This window comes from Oryzias latipes, chromosome 10 (genome assembly GCF_053564925.1).
Source record: "Oryzias latipes strain Hd-rR chromosome 10, Olatipes_Hd-rR_3.1".
Classification (NCBI taxonomy): Eukaryota; Metazoa; Chordata; class Actinopteri; order Beloniformes; family Adrianichthyidae; genus Oryzias; species Oryzias latipes.
Genome location: NC_136246.1, coordinates 17,052,590 through 17,069,853, shown reverse-complemented (window position 1 = coordinate 17,069,853; position 17,264 = coordinate 17,052,590). Strand labels below are relative to the sequence as shown.

The 17,264-nt window shown below is 36.5% G+C and overlaps 1 protein-coding gene across 2 annotated transcripts in view; it reads left to right on the top strand.

Annotated features, from left to right (window-relative positions):
* The window catches only part of LOC101162456 (neuronal acetylcholine receptor subunit alpha-7), a 32,983-nt gene extending 20,973 nt beyond the window's left edge, over window positions 1-12,010 (top strand). For both annotated transcript variants that reach the window (XM_011480074.4, XM_078954101.1), the window contains 5 exons: window positions 4,153-4,400; window positions 7,328-7,522; window positions 8,276-8,362; window positions 9,624-9,733; window positions 9,835-12,010. In XM_011480074.4, the coding sequence (XP_011478376.1) occupies window positions 4,153-4,400; window positions 7,328-7,522; window positions 8,276-8,362; window positions 9,624-9,733; window positions 9,835-10,440 (1,246 nt within the window). In that variant the 3' untranslated portion in view covers window positions 10,441-12,010. The remainder of the gene's footprint in view (window positions 1-4,152; window positions 4,401-7,327; window positions 7,523-8,275; window positions 8,363-9,623; window positions 9,734-9,834) is intronic.
* Window positions 12,011-17,264: the final 5,254 nt, after the last annotated feature.

Sequence of the window (17,264 nt, the reverse complement as noted above, 5' to 3'; positions counted from 1 at the left end):
TGAAGCTGTATTTTTCAAATTTATTTTACATTGCCTTTTCTATTTTTGGAATAGTGTAATGATGTTGACTCATGCTGCTTCACAATCACTTTTCATGCACGAGGGATCTATACTGAGTCATGCATTCATGCACAGTGCCTGAAGAAAATAGCTTGTAATTACTCGATGCTTCTGTTCTTAGAATTAGAAATACAAATCATTCAGTACATAAGCAATTTTGGCTTCTATGACCGTTAGAATTACAAAGCCTAGTTATTAAATTTTTAGCTTAAAAAAATAAACTTAAAATACCGATAATTTATTTAGAAAAAAAGGTGAATAAAGAATTGAGAATATGATTTTTAAGGATTAAAAGATTTATTTTCTGACAAGTGGAAATAATTTTTTTTATAAAGAGAAAGATGAATTTAAGTTCATCCATAGGGACAAGTTAAAAACTATACATTTTCTGTTGGCTTCAATTTTTCCACCAAAAGGTTGATGCTAATTCCTTACTGTTATGTGTCATTGTGGCTGTTTGCGCACAGTCTGTGTGGGTTTTCAAGCTGTCGACTCCTTCTTTTAATAAAAATAAAATTCAATGTTCTCACTTGACTGGAGATCGATGAGGCACATAAAGGACATCCAGCTGAATGCTGATTCTGTCAGAGTCAGGTATGACTCTGACACTGCTGTGTGACAGGTCGTAAAGATGGACAACTCGTGGGTTGATGTGAGGTGAATGCAAACACACAGAGGAATTTTGACTGAGGTGCATCTTCTTATAAAGTTGATCTGTTTGCGGGTTTGAAAATAACCTTAAACAGTTCTCATTTTAGTCTAAGAATATTTATGAAAAGCAGACAAAAAAGTGAGGATAAGAACAACACAATGCAAAAACTAGCCGAAAAATGCAAAATAAAGAAGAAAATAATGTATAAGTTGCTCTGAAAAACTCTGCCAAGCCCAGCGTAATGCTGTATTTACACCAAACACAATTCACGTGTCAAATTCGCGTCTGCTGGCACTTTTTAGAGTTTGGTAATTTTCAAAAATTGTGGTAACAAATTTGACGCTCCCGTCACTTGTGGGAGAGATACTGAGAGGCGCTTCTTCTTGTGGGTTGCTGTCAGCAGCAAATACCCATACACACATCTAAAGTGTCCTCTGCTGGTTGTTAGTGGGAAAATAACTAAATGTATGGGCAAAATACATATATAAAAAATACATATAAAAAAAATGTTAGTTTTATATGAATCTGACACTATTTTTTTTCTCTTGGTTTGCTGTCTGTCTAAATGATTCAAGGATTCTTACCCTGTTGCCCATGCAGTGTTGACATGCTTCTTTCCTGGAAAAATATTCATGTTTCACTGTAAATTTGTGTTGTGCCTGACCTCCCCCCAGCGCTTGCACTTTCCTTGCCCGGCGAGTAATTTTAGAAGCTTAAGCCTGTCAAACTGAATAGCTGCTGTCGGAATTCATTGACGATGTTGAGGTTGTGGGAAATTACATAACATGCAGAATTGTGTGGGTCTCTCTTTAGCGAAGTGTTGAGTTTGATGTGTCTGCCTCAATTAGCTCTTAACTGTAAACAGCTAAAAGCTTCAAGGAAGACCCCTCTTATGGGGAAAAATGCTCTTCTTTCCTTCATATTTCTAATTAAAGACAAGAGATTTTTAAAAGTGATGCTACAGGAAATGTGGTTTGCTATGTGTGGCTGTAATTGATGGTTTACTGCCTGCATACTCATGAAGAGTAGAATCTTTAAGTAAATGTATTGGGTGCATTTTAGAGCCTCATGTCAAGAACTTCATGCATATGTGTCTGTATTGGTGCTTTTGTGAGGATAGCAGCAGGTGTTGAGTGAGTAAGAGGAAAGCTTGGTGACTCATTTCCCATGGCGCAGAAGCTGTCACTGCCACCATTGTCATCGTGGAATGGTGTCTGTTTCTCTCTTGCTGTTCTGCGACGTGCCCATGGTGCCCTTTCCTCTTAGTGTGTGTGACAATGATAACCACTTCCCATTCTCCCAGGGATATCACCTGTCTGGATGAATTTTAATAAATGCAATGTGTACATCTCAGGAATCAGATTTTTAAACACACACATGCAGACAAGTGTGGACTGATCCATGTGTGTAAAACATGACCAATTTCACTATTAGGCTACAAAGTGACAGACATACAGCCAAGTCGATAAAAAATGTTTAGATGTACACAAAGGGTTAGCAGGTTTTGCATTCTGATGTAAAATACCATAAAATAGGCAGAAGCTCTGCTGTGAAAATGTTCAAAAGTGCACACTTTTATATAACACAAGTAAAAAGCCTGAATAGTTCAGTCACCTGATTGCCTCCATATCCAACCCTCTGCACCTGCAGACACAGCTGATAGGAGCAAAAATAAATTTGAACACCCAACCCTCCAAAAAACATAAATCTGTCAAGTTAAGAAAGTGCACAAATAAAATGTGTCTGAATTCTGTCAGCACGCACTCAAATGCTTTTATGTGAATGATGCAGACCCATGTTATCTCACTCACATAAGACTGTGTATGGCATAATGTGTTTCTTGGTGTGTGCTTGTGTGTTGTAAGGGCCTTTATAGTGAACATGCTGTCACAATTAGATCTGAGGAGGCCTTTTCTATGTGTAATGTTAAGCACTGGTCCTATGCATTTGTCCATGGAGACATGGCATTATCTAGTGCATTTCCATAATTTTTCTCATGCTGTGTGAACTTTGAAAAAGAAAATGCTTTGATTTGTATTTACCTAATGACTATATATTTTTTTAAAGACCATTTATTTTGTAGAACACTTTTCATATTCATTTCAAAAAGTTGCTTTCTTAATCTCTTCAGTTTTCATATTTTAACATTTTTATTCATAGTATTTACTGACTTTGTCTTTGTTTTTTTGTATGTGCACTTTATTTTTTTTATTTAAAAGTATTTTGTAAAGAATTTGCTAATTTTTTTCTCATGTTCTGAAAATTTGAATTTTTCTTTGTCTTCAACTTTCATGCTTCTTTGTTTCAAGTTATGAATGGGTGGTGGTGTTGAAGCCACAGTAGTCCAGGCTCATCAAAAACTAAATGCTTACATAGATAAACTTAAAACACGACATAAAACGATTAGAGTTAAACATGACTAACCTGTTACACAGTGGAAAACAAAAATCTTTACGAAAGCAGATGAACTGACAAAGCTGAGCTGAAAACCGCACACCTAAATACACTAAAGACGATTGATTTAACCAAAACAACTGTGCAGGATTATCCAATGGAAGCAGCTGACACTGTGACTGAAGAAAAGTAAAAACTCGAAAAGAGAAGAAACAAAAACTAACAAAAAAAACTAAAAAAAAGAAAAAGATTACACAATCCAAACTAACTGGCACAATTCACCTCCTTTAGGAAAGTTCACAACCACAGAGAATTCTGATGCCTTCTTCTTTTGTACATTAATTTGGTGGATTTTCTCTTGAGTGGTTGCCATTTTTTACTGAATACAATTCTAGGCCCAACTTTTAAAATTGAATTTCTTTCCTAATTTTGGCCATGCCTTGTTATTATATTAAGATTTCTGTCTTAAGGGTCACAATTTAACTTGATTCAAAACGTTCTTCAGATTTCATTCATTCATCTTCTAAACCGTTTATTCCCTTTCGGGGTCACGGGGCTGCAGGAATCTATCCCGGCCACTTGCGGGCGAAGGCTTGGGACACCCTGGGCAGGTCGCCAGTGTGTCACAGGGCCACAATCACCACACTCACATTACCACTTAAGGACAATTTAGAGTAATTTATAAATTGGTTTCAGTATTTTGGGTTTGTCAAGTTATTTCTTGTTAAAAGTAATTTCAAAAAGTTTGAATTATTTACAATGCCTATTGTCCATAATTCACAAATCTTATAAAGGAGATTATAGTTTAAAATGACTAAATAATAGGACTTTATCAGAAATTATTTTTTTATTTTATTTTACAAACAACAACTTCCTTCCAAAATTTGTCTCAAGCTGCTAAAAAACAAAAACTGAAATTGCTGCTGAGAATTTATGTGATGTCCAGCATTCTTTTTTTCTTATTTCATTATTTCTATTTACAATTGTGAGAAAGCGTAGTTGAAAAGAGCATTCTCTAAACTGTCAGGTTTGTTCTTTTCTCGCAGTGCTGATGAGCGGTTTGATGCCACGTTCCACACCAACGTTCTGGTGAATGCTTCGGGCCATTGTCAGTACATCCCCCCTGGCATCTTGAAGAGCACCTGTTACATCGACGTGCGCTGGTTCCCCTTTGATGTGCAGAAATGCGACTTGAAGTTTGGATCTTGGACACACAACGGCTGGCTTCTGGACCTCCAGATGCTTGATGTGGACATATCTACATACATATCTAATGGAGAGTGGGATCTTGTTGGTAAGAAAGCTGCAGCCTTGAAAACAGTTGGTGCCCTCTCTTACTGTTTTGGTTGATTCTTTGTTTTTAGTACGAAACCGCGTAAGAAAAATATGCTCAGACAAAAATATTCCAAATAAAACATACTTTTTTTAACCCTTGCCAGGTTTGCATGAAGAAAAAAACATATTTTTCTGAAATAATATGTATTTTTCTTTAATGTTTATTTTGCTGCTCAATTGTTATGATTTAAGCCAAACTATGTTCACATGACCCTGTGGTTAAACAATCATAAATCATTGGCTCTCCCCTTAAAAAAAAAAAAAGAAAAGCCTATTTCTGTGTTTGGTTTTTGTCATACAAAACAATAAAAAACACTTAAAATCAACTTCAGTTCTATTTGAGAGGCAGATATTTCCTCATATTTTCTGAAATTTAAATTATTTGATTTATCTGAAATTCTATTTCCTGTTTTTATACCTCAAAATTTCTCAAAATATGGAAAAAAGGAGGACTAACTTTTGACCCGTTATGCTGTCAACATACATACTGAGTAAAAAAAGTATTTTGCAGTCCCCAATTTTCCAGGGTGACCCACTTAAAAAGTTGAGAGGTCTGTAGAAATGTCAAAAAGCACAATTTCGCAATTACACTGTTTCCATTAAATCATAATTATGCAAATACAACACACAAACCAATTTACGTTATAAGTCATTCAAAGACATTAATGGGAACAATACCTTGATTTGCAGCAGATGCTTTGAATTTTCTGTTTGTGTATATCTCAGTACAATGCATAGAAGACATGGAGGATGTGAACAGATCGCATTATTTATTTTAAAAAGCTCGACAAAAGCAACGGAAATCACATCTCCATGTCTAGATTCATGAAGTCTCTCCCAGAATAGTTAACTTTCACTCCTGCAGCAATTAAGCCGCTTTCTGCCGCTACTTCCATGTCTGTGACCCACATTAGTTAGAGAGGGGAAAAATAAAAACAAGAATCAAACTAGAGGATCTTTTTATTATTTGAAAAACAAGAAAACGATCATAAGATTTAAGAGGACCAAGCTGGCTGCCTGCCCATCCCACAGCGGCTCTCTGTCTGCCAACTAGCCAGCCTCCCAGGGGCCAATATAGCAAGCAAACGAGCTCCGCCGCCCAGCATAGTGAGCTGCTATGCCTGGATCCGGCGCAGTGAGTGTGATCACTCCAGCTCCATGGGCCCTGGGACAGGCTGGCCACCTGCAGGGTGTATCCCTCCTTTGCCCAAAAGAAGCTGGGAAAGTCTCTGGCGGCCCCAGCGGGTTGGGAAAAATGGATACAATCTGGCTACCTGTGCAGAGTTGTTGGTCACGTGACTCATTTATCTGAAAAGTGTTTCCATTGCAGTTTTGCAAAATATGTCAATTTCGATATGCTTCAGAAACCACCTCCTCCAAGCTCAAAAATCTTTTTTGATGAATGCGAGTTTTTTTTAAAATTGACGTTTCCATTAAGTGAATTTATTATCGTAAATCCAATTTGCGCAAGGTGAATTGTCTTATAGATACAATTCACCTGAGAGAGACGGAAGGTAAAGAAAAAAAAGCCTGCTTTCGCCAAGCTGTTTGTTTATTGTAGATTGCTTCATCCGAGTCTTGTTCAGATCTACAATCTAGTCCCTGGTGTCCTCCGACAGCTCTTTGTTCTTGGTCATGAGGGGGGAGGTTGCAGTCTGACTGTTAAAGATGTCTGGATTAAAGACAGCTGTCTTTAATAAGTAGTTCAATCTGGTTATTTGTCAAAAAAGCATAGACAAAAAATAATAAAAAAGTTAGTCCCTTATACAAAACAGGTGACCCTAGTATGCTCACAAAGTAACGACCCATTTCTATTTGACCACGTTTTTCAAAAGTTTTGGAAAAATTAATTTATACTAGATTATAAAACTTTTGCACATACCGGTACATAATATATCAACATCAATAAGGATTCAGAAAAAAAACTCTCTACTCACATGGCGTTGGTAGAACTTACTGACAGAATACACACAGCTTTAAACAACAGTAAAATTGCAGTTGGTGTGTTTTGAGATCTCTCAAAAGTATTTTGATGCACTGCATCACGGAAATTGTTGGACAAATTGAACAAATATGGTTTTTGAGGACTAGTTCATAAATGGCTTTACAATTATGTGAATGTGACAAATGGTATACAATATGTATTGGTTATGATTCAGAAATAAATAAAATGAAATGTGGCGTACCTCAGGGGTCTATTTTAGGACCAGACAAGGCCAGACTTTTTATCTTCCTCTCATTAATAAATCACAAGATTTGTTTTCTATCTGATATTGTGACAGCAAATTGTTAAGAGTTTAATTATTTGACAAAATTTAAAACAAATAACTTTAAAAAAACGTTTGATAAAAATGTGGTTTAATTTCATCTGATATATATGCTATATATATGTATAGACTTGACTTCTACTGGACTGGTTCTGACTCTGACCACTCTTGGAACTTTGCCCCGTCCTTATTTCAACGTTTTAACACAAAATTGATGCCAAGTAAAAGAAAAAGTAGCCCAGAGATTTATGCTTTTTGAAAAACATTTTGACCTCCTTGCGATATAATTTTGTGATAAAAGGTTGAAATAAGGTCAGGCAAAGTTCCAAGAGTGGTCAGAGTCAGAACCAGTCCAGTAGAAGTGTTTAAGGTTGAAGAGATAAGATTCATTTCAATGACTCCTAGAGTCATGCATTTGTGATCATACCCTTCATATACAGGGACTCATCCTTTTGTTCCCTCATTTCACCTTTTGACACTGACAGCTAAATTACCATCACAGTGTTAACTTTCTTTTTCATTTATTGATGCATTCCAGTTGACATTAAATTTAATATAACATCTTAGACTGAATCCATTTTGCTTTCCTCAAAGCTACATGCATGTGTGTGTTTTACAGGGGTGCCAGCCAAGCGTAATGAGCTGTACTATGAGTGCTGTAAGGAACCTTACCCTGACGTGACATTCACCGTCACGATGCGCCGCAGGACTCTTTACTATGGACTAAATCTGCTCATTCCCTGCGTGTTGATCTCTGGCTTGGCCCTGTTAGTCTTCCTCTTACCTGCTGACTCTGGAGAAAAAATTTCCCTCGGTGAGATGGACATTTAGAACAGACACAAACCTTACTTTAGATGTCACTGGTTCACTTTTGTATTTTATTTTTATTCAATCTTACAAGCAAGACAAATTAAGAGCATATTTTTATTTTCAACTTTGGTCTAGAAAAAGGCTAAATCTTTTGAGAAAGGGACAAAAAAAGAAGTTACAGGGTGTCTCCTTGCCTTCGCCCACAAGTGGTCGGAATAGGCACCGGCATATCTGTAACCCCAAAAGGGGTTTAGAAGAATGAATGAATGCCCTGCCCTTGTAATCTGGACCAAATTAAGCAGACTAGGTCGGGACCAACAGACTTTTTCATTCTAAACACAACCTAAAATACCTTTAAAAAAAAAAAAAAAAAAAAGAAGTGTCCATTCTAAGCATTCACAAACCCAACAAAGGGGTCTTACCTAATTAAAATTATCCCAACTTAAATGATATTTTTCTATGACCTTAACCTCAATAAGGATATATTTGGAATAACAGATGATAAAATGTACATTACCACATTTAGAGTTTTGGAAATGCCTAATTTCATATAAAATATTTAAAATAAGTAAATCACGCAAGATTATCTGGTTTAAGAAAAATTAAAGCTTTTTTCTCTTGTTAGAGAAAATACTATCATCTTTTCAAGCACAAAACAAATGTATTATTTTACTTTTAAGAAGGGCCACTGATATACAATTTTTGACATTTCTGTCACATTAATGTCGTCTGCTTCTGTCTGCTTCTCTATTTCAAGGGATCACCGTGCTGCTTTCACTGACTGTCTTCATGCTTCTAGTCGCAGAGATCATGCCTGCCACGTCTGACTCTGTGCCTCTCATTGGTGAGGTTTATGCTGAAGTTTACAGATCTAAAATGTTTAAAGTGCATTTTAAGGCAAGTGGTACTGACTTAAAAAAGCATATGCAGACTCATGTTTCTTGTCAGCAAAACCTCATTCATTATTTCTGTTAACGGCTAATTGTTTCTCAGAAAAAAGGTAACATTTGAATAATCTGTTTGATGGACAATAATTACACTTCTTAAAAACGGATCTTTAAACATTTGAATATAAAATTGGTTTTCCTTGACTATACACTTTTGTATTTTTTTTTATGTAGTTTCTATCTTTATTTTTTACCGTGTTTTTGTCCAATTAAATGCGTTAGACTTTTGTTTTATGTAAAAGTAACTGTTTTGTGATGACTATTAATGCTGAATGTGACAAATGATTAGCCAGAGTCACACTGAAGTTAAAATAAAAGTCGAAATTGAGTTGTATAAGGGGTCGTACGGTGGTGGAGTGTTTGTGTTACTGCTAGAAGGCTCTGGTTCAAATCCCAGCTGGGACATTTCTGTGTGGAATTTGCATGTTCTCCTTGTCCATGCATGGGATATCTGCAGGCTTCCTCCCAGAGTCCAAAACATTCTTCATAGGTTGATAGATGATTCTAAATTGTCCCAGTGTATTACTGTAAGTGTGTAGTTTTGTGCAATTGAATCGCTTAGTCCAAGAGGTTTGTTTTTCCAGGAAATGATTTTCATTGCATAGCTTAAGGGGAGGCTACACCAAATGATTAATACTTTACCCAGATTTAGCACCAGTTCATAGCTTACAAATGCTATAATATGAAGCACCTCACTTTTATAATTTCAGAAAACAAGCAAACTAAAGTCTCTGGACTTGGGCCCTTCTTGAATTAAACAGGGTGCTGCCTTATTGGATAACTAGTGCTGCCATCTATGGGATAAAGCAGAACATGCAAGAAAGCCCAAGTCCAGGAATTTTGCACTTAATGCATTTTAAATGTCAAGCATAGTCGATACATTACAACGGACTTGGGACTTTTTTTTGCACATAATCAGATAGCTTTTTTTTTAAGACCATAGAACATATAATATCTCTTTTTTTGAAAAATTGTGGACTTGGGCCCCTTGTGAACTAACTGATTCAATTGTTTGGCAAAACATCCAAGCTATACCCCACTATCACCTAACAATGGTTGGGATAGGCTCCATCAACCCCATGTCTCCAAAAAGAACTAAGCCTAAGGATGGATGTTTTAAGTGAAGGTGAATTTAGATTTTTGTCTGTTTTTAAACAGCTCAGTACTTTGCCAGTACCATGATGATAGTGGGGATGTCCGTAGTGGTGACTGTCATTGTTCTGCAGTTCCACCATCATGATCCCCATGGAGGAAAGATGCCTAAATGGGTGAGCAACCAGAGTTCATTAGTCATCAGTTATTCTGTCTAAGTCGGTCTTGAAAATCAAGATTCCATAGATTCAAACGAATGTTGTTTTTTTCTTTCCAGGTCCGGGTTGTTCTATTGAACTGGTGTGCCTGGTTTCTCCGTATGAAGCAACCTGGCAGTGAGCGCAAGAAGCGTCATTATCAATACCGCCACGCATCCCAGCACCACTCCAGCACCAGCTCCATAGAAATGGGCACTATGCCAAGTCTCTCCATCCCTCTGTCACAGACGTCCTGCCCACCTTGCCCAACAGGCACCTCCAACGGTTCCATGAGTCTCTACTATGGTAGTTACCACCCCATGGACAGCCCACATTGCCCACCATCCAGCGACTCAGGAGTCGCTCTTGGAGGACAGGCCCATGGTTCTCTGAGTGATGAGGCGGAGCCAACAAGAGGAGTCAGCTGCGGGGCAGGAGGTCCTGGCATGGGGGTGAGTATCCCCCCGCCAGAGATTCAGCACATCCTGGAGGAGGTGTCATACATAGCCCAGAGGTTCCGGGACCAGGACCAGGCTGAGGCCATCTGTAGCGAGTGGAAGTTTGCGGCAGCGGTGGTGGACCGCCTGTGCCTGGTAGCCTTCTCCCTGTTCTCCATCATTTGCACCGTCACCATCCTCATGTCAGCACCAAACTTCATCGAAGCCGTCTCCAAGGACTTCACATAACTGGCAGCAACAAGAAAAAGCAAAGAAAAAAAATCCCCTACAAACATTCTTGTGAGGAGGTGAACTTCATCAGAGACTTGATGTGATAACAGCATTTACACAAAGATAAGAAGCGTCACTAAAGTATCTGAGCAACTCAAAAAACGTGGAAAATAAATACAACTTCAGTTTACAAAACAAGTATGCTTTGTTAAATGTATATGAAAACAAAAGTGTTATCGGTTGATTCTAGCCACTGTAATATCGGTTGCTCAGTTGCAAAAAAGGAAACACTTCACCGTAGAATGTTTTGTCCTAATATAAAAGTGTTAGAAAACGTTAAACATCAGAAACACAAACAAAAATCACCAATATAGACACCACTGTATTAAAATGTGACACAACCGTGATTATGAAGTCATTCCTTGAGGTCGAGAAAGAAGTTAAAATTGTAGGAAAGGTATCTTTTTTTCAGAGGAACAACTTGAAAGAACTTTTCAAATAATGAGATTCACTGTGAAAATTCCCATTTCTGCTGTAACAGAACTCTAGACACGATGTTAATGTACCCACACAAACATGGTAGATGTTCATATGCAGTTTTTGTTTTCCCCTCCAAACTTTGTCTTGTGTGCTTATATTAAAATGAAGCATCTGTGAAGTAAGTGATGTATTTTAAGAATGATAAAAGTACCCAGTCTATTCAGGGTATTCTATTTAGGTCATAAGTAGAAGCAAATATTTTTTTTTATTTGTATTTTTCAAATGCACTGAGACATGGTGTATATACGTCTTTAAACACTTTAAATGAAATTAAAATAAAACAAAATCGGACTTAAGTGAAATGGTATAGTTTCCTCCCAGCTCCACAAATGCTTATTAAAAGTGGCTCTACAAAAAAAAAAAAAAGTTTTAGGGTAAAAGACAACATTGTCCAGAATCTTTGGAAAAACTATTGAGAATTAAGACAGCATTGCTGACAATTCTTTAAAAGAATAACGTTTTTTTTTTACACACTTTTTGCCCCTTTCTCTTGTGTTGTCTACGCCTAATGAATCAAAGGCTAAAATACTACCATGATATTGATGCAAAAGCACTTCTATGTTCTTTAAATTCCATGACACCTGAGTATGTTTCCAGTTATAAAAAAATAAAATTACTGATGCTTTTGCTTTCATGTAAAACTAAATTATTGTCATTCCGGGCCCCAAAGTGCTTAATGCGTATTTGCATAAATAGGCGTCAAATGGGTTAAGAGGACAGCAGTTTCCGTTCCAACATTTCGGCTCCATATTCCCCTTAAATTTATGATGCAACCAAATGCTTTACCCGTCTGAACTCCTGATCAAGATGGATGTTTTGCTTTTCAACCTCAAATACCACAAATGGCTTGAAGCTAAACTGGAAAACTTCCTCTTGTTGTTGAAGAGCACCAATTTCTGCTTCTGAGATGGAGTTTGACTGTGTGTGTCCACCCAAACCTCCACCTCCCACAAGCTGTTCTCGCTGCAGTAACGTAACTGTCTTATTGTCATTCTGTGGAATTTTTGAGTCTGTGTTGATAATTAAAAAAAGGATTCTCTGAATAAAAGACTCTGGCTATTTGTAAAAAAAAAAAAAAAAAAAAATCGTCTAACAAACACTCGTTATAATAAGATTCCTGTTCACATGCATACATCCACGTGTAGCATTTGTGTTTTGAATTGAACTAGATAGACTGGCCTTATTTGATACAAGTGTTGTAAAGGGGAGATTACATTTAATAGAACTCATCTGTCATAATAATAAGTCCATGACACACATTAAGTGTTCTTGACTCTACTTGGACGTGTATATGCATTTTTCTTTGTTAGCACTTCATGTTATTTTTTCTGCAACATTTCTGAGGAGACTTGACTTTCTAACAGAGAAAGTGACAGTTTTAGCCTTAAAAATGACTTAACCCTTGTGCTATCTTAGATGGCCCCACCCTTACTTTGACATGTTATTCCTACCATGACAAAGGTGGATTAAGGTGGAAAGATTTCATGTAATCCATGGACAGCAGAAAAGATCACAAATCATTGAAGAAAAAAGGTTCAGAGCACTGTCTAGTGGGTCTAGATGACCCAACTCCCAATGTTAAAGTGCCTATCCTATAGGATAGCACAAGGGCTAAAGCCAAAACATTTTTATCAAATAGAACTATTGGACACATGTCAATATTGACTAGAACTAAGGCTTAATTTGAAGCTGTGATTTAAATTTAAAGTTTAATAGTTCTGCAGCATAATGTATATAAAAGCCATGCATGCCACAACTACAGCTACACATCAAATCATTTCAAAATCAGCCTCAACAATTTATAGTATTGCTCTCTGTTTTTTGATCCCATAAGAAGAATATACAAACTGATAGAAGTACCAGATAAGCTGAAAGTATAAGAAACTTCTTGAAGACTAACAAACCAAGTTAAAAGTGAGTCTGCTTTGTAATAATTTATTAAAGTACCGTGGGAATAAAAAGAGTGAACCAGTTCATGACAGAAGAAGATCAAAGAGCACCAGCTCTGTTCAGTACTTTAAAAGCATATTTCTTTCAGCACAAAGTACAGTTGGGCTGTAGATTTAGGAAATAAAGCATCATCGTTCCAGCTGAAGCATGCAATAATCAAAGGCTACAGCACACATCCAGCTGCTGAAATAAGCATAGAAATGCATGAGAGGAAGATTTGTTGGGGTTCTTATGACTCTTCAAATTTTCCTCCACTGCACTTGCTTCATAAGTTATTGAACAACTCTTAATTTTGATGTTTTTATTTCGAGTCCAAATGTTTGTAAAAAATTAAACAGCAGAAGTGCAGGTCAATATGATTTAGTAAAGTTAAATAATAAAAACAAAATTACTGATCATGACCTGAAACATCAACAAAGTAAGCAAATTTAAAACTGTTTTCAGCTTGATTTACCAAAACTTCTTTTTCCTTGTTATTTTTATGCCACAATTAGAGTTTTTTTACCCTTTTGTCTTTATTAAACCCTTCTTTGTTGTATTAGATTTTGGGTTACTTTCCCTCTTCTTTTTTTTTGCTTATTCATTTTTCATGTTACTGATCCTAAATTCCATTTATAATTTTCTGTTGCCCTGTCATTTTTTTAAATTATGCACAATTACTTGTGCATAATTTCTAAAAATGCTAAATATCAGAGTTTGTAGACATTTTACTGAAAATTATAGCAAGTAAAATAAATTACATTTTATTTATAAAGTACCTTTCAGAGGCAGATGTCACCAGCTGCTTCCCAGGTTAAAATTGATTTTGTATAAATTCCGGCCATTTCTATGTGTTAAGATAACATTTATTCCATTTCATAATCTCAATAATTTTGTCTTAATCTGTCAAAGTAATGATGATTACTTTGGCTCTCAGCAGTGTGGAATAATAAACTTGAGGAATATTTTTCAGGTGAAAACACAAATGACTCAAGTCATTGAAATGCTATGAAATTACTGAAAATATTCCTTTCATAATAGCTTTAGTGCTTTAATAACTGTGATTTATGTCTGCAGGTGAGAAAAACCAAGAACCTGTTTGCTAAACTGAGGTGTTGCCAAATGAGAGAGCAGCTTTGGCTTTCCTCCCTTTGGCAATTCATCTTTTTTTTTTTCCTGTTCCTCTTCTCTGGGAATTCTTGTGGAAAAGGCCACAATTCTGCACCTGATGCATGTGTGACTGCAATTCAGATTCATGGCACACACAAACACATGAGCTCAGCTTTTACAGCAGAGTAAAACAAGCTGCCAAATGATGATTTTGCCAAGTTTTAGAGACCAAACCCATAAAACAAACCAGTCTCTGAATAGTCCTCTATTTAACATTGTAGCCTTTTGTTTCAGCACATTCAAGGTTTTGGAAAAACACTGCATGAGACAGCTGTAGAAGCTGGTCCTTTAAACTGCAAGGGCATCCAAATTTTTCAAAAACTTCAGTGGATGAAAGCACAAATCCTTCCAATTTAGCACCAAACATGAGATGATACATATCTTTCTCTAACAAAAAGTAGTCTTTTTAAGAGAATGTTAAAAATGAGGCTGGATGCTTGAAGTTTACTTTATATAACCATCTATAGCAAACTTAAAATGTTCCAATTTATGCTGAAGAAGTATTCAGTTAGTATACTTCCTACACTACACATGCTGTACATGTCGATAGTATATACTCATACTGAATTACACTTCTAGTGTACTACTTTCTGCTAAAGTTGTTTTCACAGACATGAAATAACCTGGCAGAATGTAGTGATCATATGTAAAACGATCAGGAAAAGCCTCAATTCTGACATGCAGAATTGCAGTTTTAAGTTACAACAAATGTTAAGACATTTATTATTCTAAATTCTGGACACACAATCGCAGATTTTAACCATTACTAGTACATTTTAAATGTCACATTTTTAACCTCTTGTTGAGAAAACGTGGGTACTGATTTCCTTCAAATGTTTGCATTTTAAGCTTATATATATACATTTTGAAAATGTAACATTCATTTCCATTGAGGATTGGATTAGATTGAACCGAAGTGATTTAAATGTCATGGTTTGACTGTAGTTTAAATATTTTAAAACACCTTTTTTTTCCTTTTGTCGAAAACTTGGCACACTTTTGTTTTCTGTGATCTCTTTCAGACAAATGTGTATTTTTGTGTGTGTTTAGCATCTTGGATGAGTTTAAGTATTTTTATGGATGATAAACTAATGGATCTCCATATTCGACCACAGATCTGAAATGCAAGAAAACAGGAACTTTCTGACGTTGATTTCCCATAAAGTGACACACAGGGAGCTAAATGTTTACTCCTTTGTTTCGATTTGCAAACATTCCATCATTTGCTCTCTTGGTTAGAACCCTCCTGCTGCCTTCAGTGAGTCAAAGTGGCAGTGCATCCCTTCTGCTTACGAAAGATGTTTCCAGTTAAAGACAAAATAAACATTCTTAAAAAGTATAGCTATTAAAATCATACCTCCATGCATTAAAATCCATTAAAAGGTGTGCACGTTTTTAAGAAGTAGTCAAAGTCTTGAAACTTCAGGTCAAACTTAAAACTGGAGAAATTTAGTTGAAAATTGCATGTTTCTAAAACATTAGACACAAAACGTTCGATTGTTAGTGTATTTTTCTCATGCAGCAGGCAGTACTGTACTATTTCCAGAGTAAATGTTCAAAAGGATTCTCTAGAAGTACATTTGGATGAGTGTTTGATGGAGATGACCTGATATGCTGGTGTGCTGTGGTGCAGTGTACCGTTGCAGGACAGTGAGATTCACTGTAGATGTTGTTATAGATTTGTTCTGGCTTTAAATTATAAATTATGAGTTGCACCAACACTAGCAAAGCAGTAGGAGCTAAGGGAAAAAGAGCTAAGCACAAATTCTTAAAATGCTTATTTCTTTTACTTTTATGAGTATTTTTTACCTTCCCCTCTCAGATCACAATGTGTGTTAATGAAGACATTTATTTCACTTTTTTTTTATATAGTCGTCTTTTCCAAATCTTACCGTAATAAATGATGCCTGCTTTCCTCTTGTCTGTCTTTTTTTAAAGTCGTGTTTCTTCTATGGTTTTCTAAATCAGTTCTAGCAGAAGAGTAAAGACGCTGACAAACCTGAGACTTCCCCTCCAGCAACAACTGGACATAAAACTTTATTGATTCCTCCATCAAAACAAACGTGAATGAAAGCCACAATATGAAAGCTGTTACCTGCAAGTTTCTTCTTTCACTAACAGTATTTCAAAACCATTTTCTTTGCTTTCTAATGTGATTCTGCTGAAGAAGAGTTATCACCTGAGTGATGGAGGTCAGCTGCAGATCGTAGGTTTGTCTTTTTTGCAGGTGGCTAGAGACGTGGAGGTCCTGGAAGTTGGTGCTTAACAGGGAGCTGTAGTATAATCGAAGCAGCTTTATGTGACACTTTTTCAAAGCATTAAGAACAGGTCAGGCCCAGTGAGAGAAGTTACTCCTCCAGAAAGAAGAGACAGCTTTATTTATTTATTTATTTTTAAACTTGTCCAGTCAAACAGCTGAGCTAACAGGTAAGAGTTGTTTTGGACATATTTTACTGTTACAACATGGGGTCATGAATCTTCTGACACACAAGGTGTATATTTGTATAAACCCATTTTGTAATTTAAGCTAAACTTTACTTAGAGAAAAAAGTGGGTTAAGGAAATAGAAGGATGATCATAGAAAGGGGGATAGAATCATAAAGCAACAAGCAACAAATTGCTGGTAGTTTATAACTGTCAAGTGTAAATGTTAGTCTAAAGGGGCGGAGCCTGTCCACACACTCAAATGTCACAAACATACTTGTCGACACCAAAAATGTTCACATACAAACATGTCAACATGCACAGAATCCAACTACAGCTCACGCACGCATACTTGAACATGCAAACCATCACATGTAAAGCATTTTCAGTTGTCACATATACTATTTGTGCAAATGTGAGCTGACACCTGTGCTCGAGTGAGTGTTTATGTTCTGCTGGGGTGGCTGATGGAATATCCCTGCACCAAGATGCCCGCAGAAGTGGTAACCAGTAAACATTGCTGAGAATTATGGGTAAAATGCAAAAAGAAAACCCTCAAAGAAAAATCTATTCCATTTTTTTAATGCAATTCTTCCACTTTCACATGAGTGGCAGCTGGGTTGTTTCTGTTTTGCAGCTCTTTGTGGACTGTAGTCAGTAGTTTCGTCTCTTTAAATTCTGAGATGTTTGAATGTGGCGCCACCTGGTGGTGAGAAGACTCTTCTGATCTTCGTAAATGCAATCTTTCAACAGCAACAACTATAACACAATTACCTTCT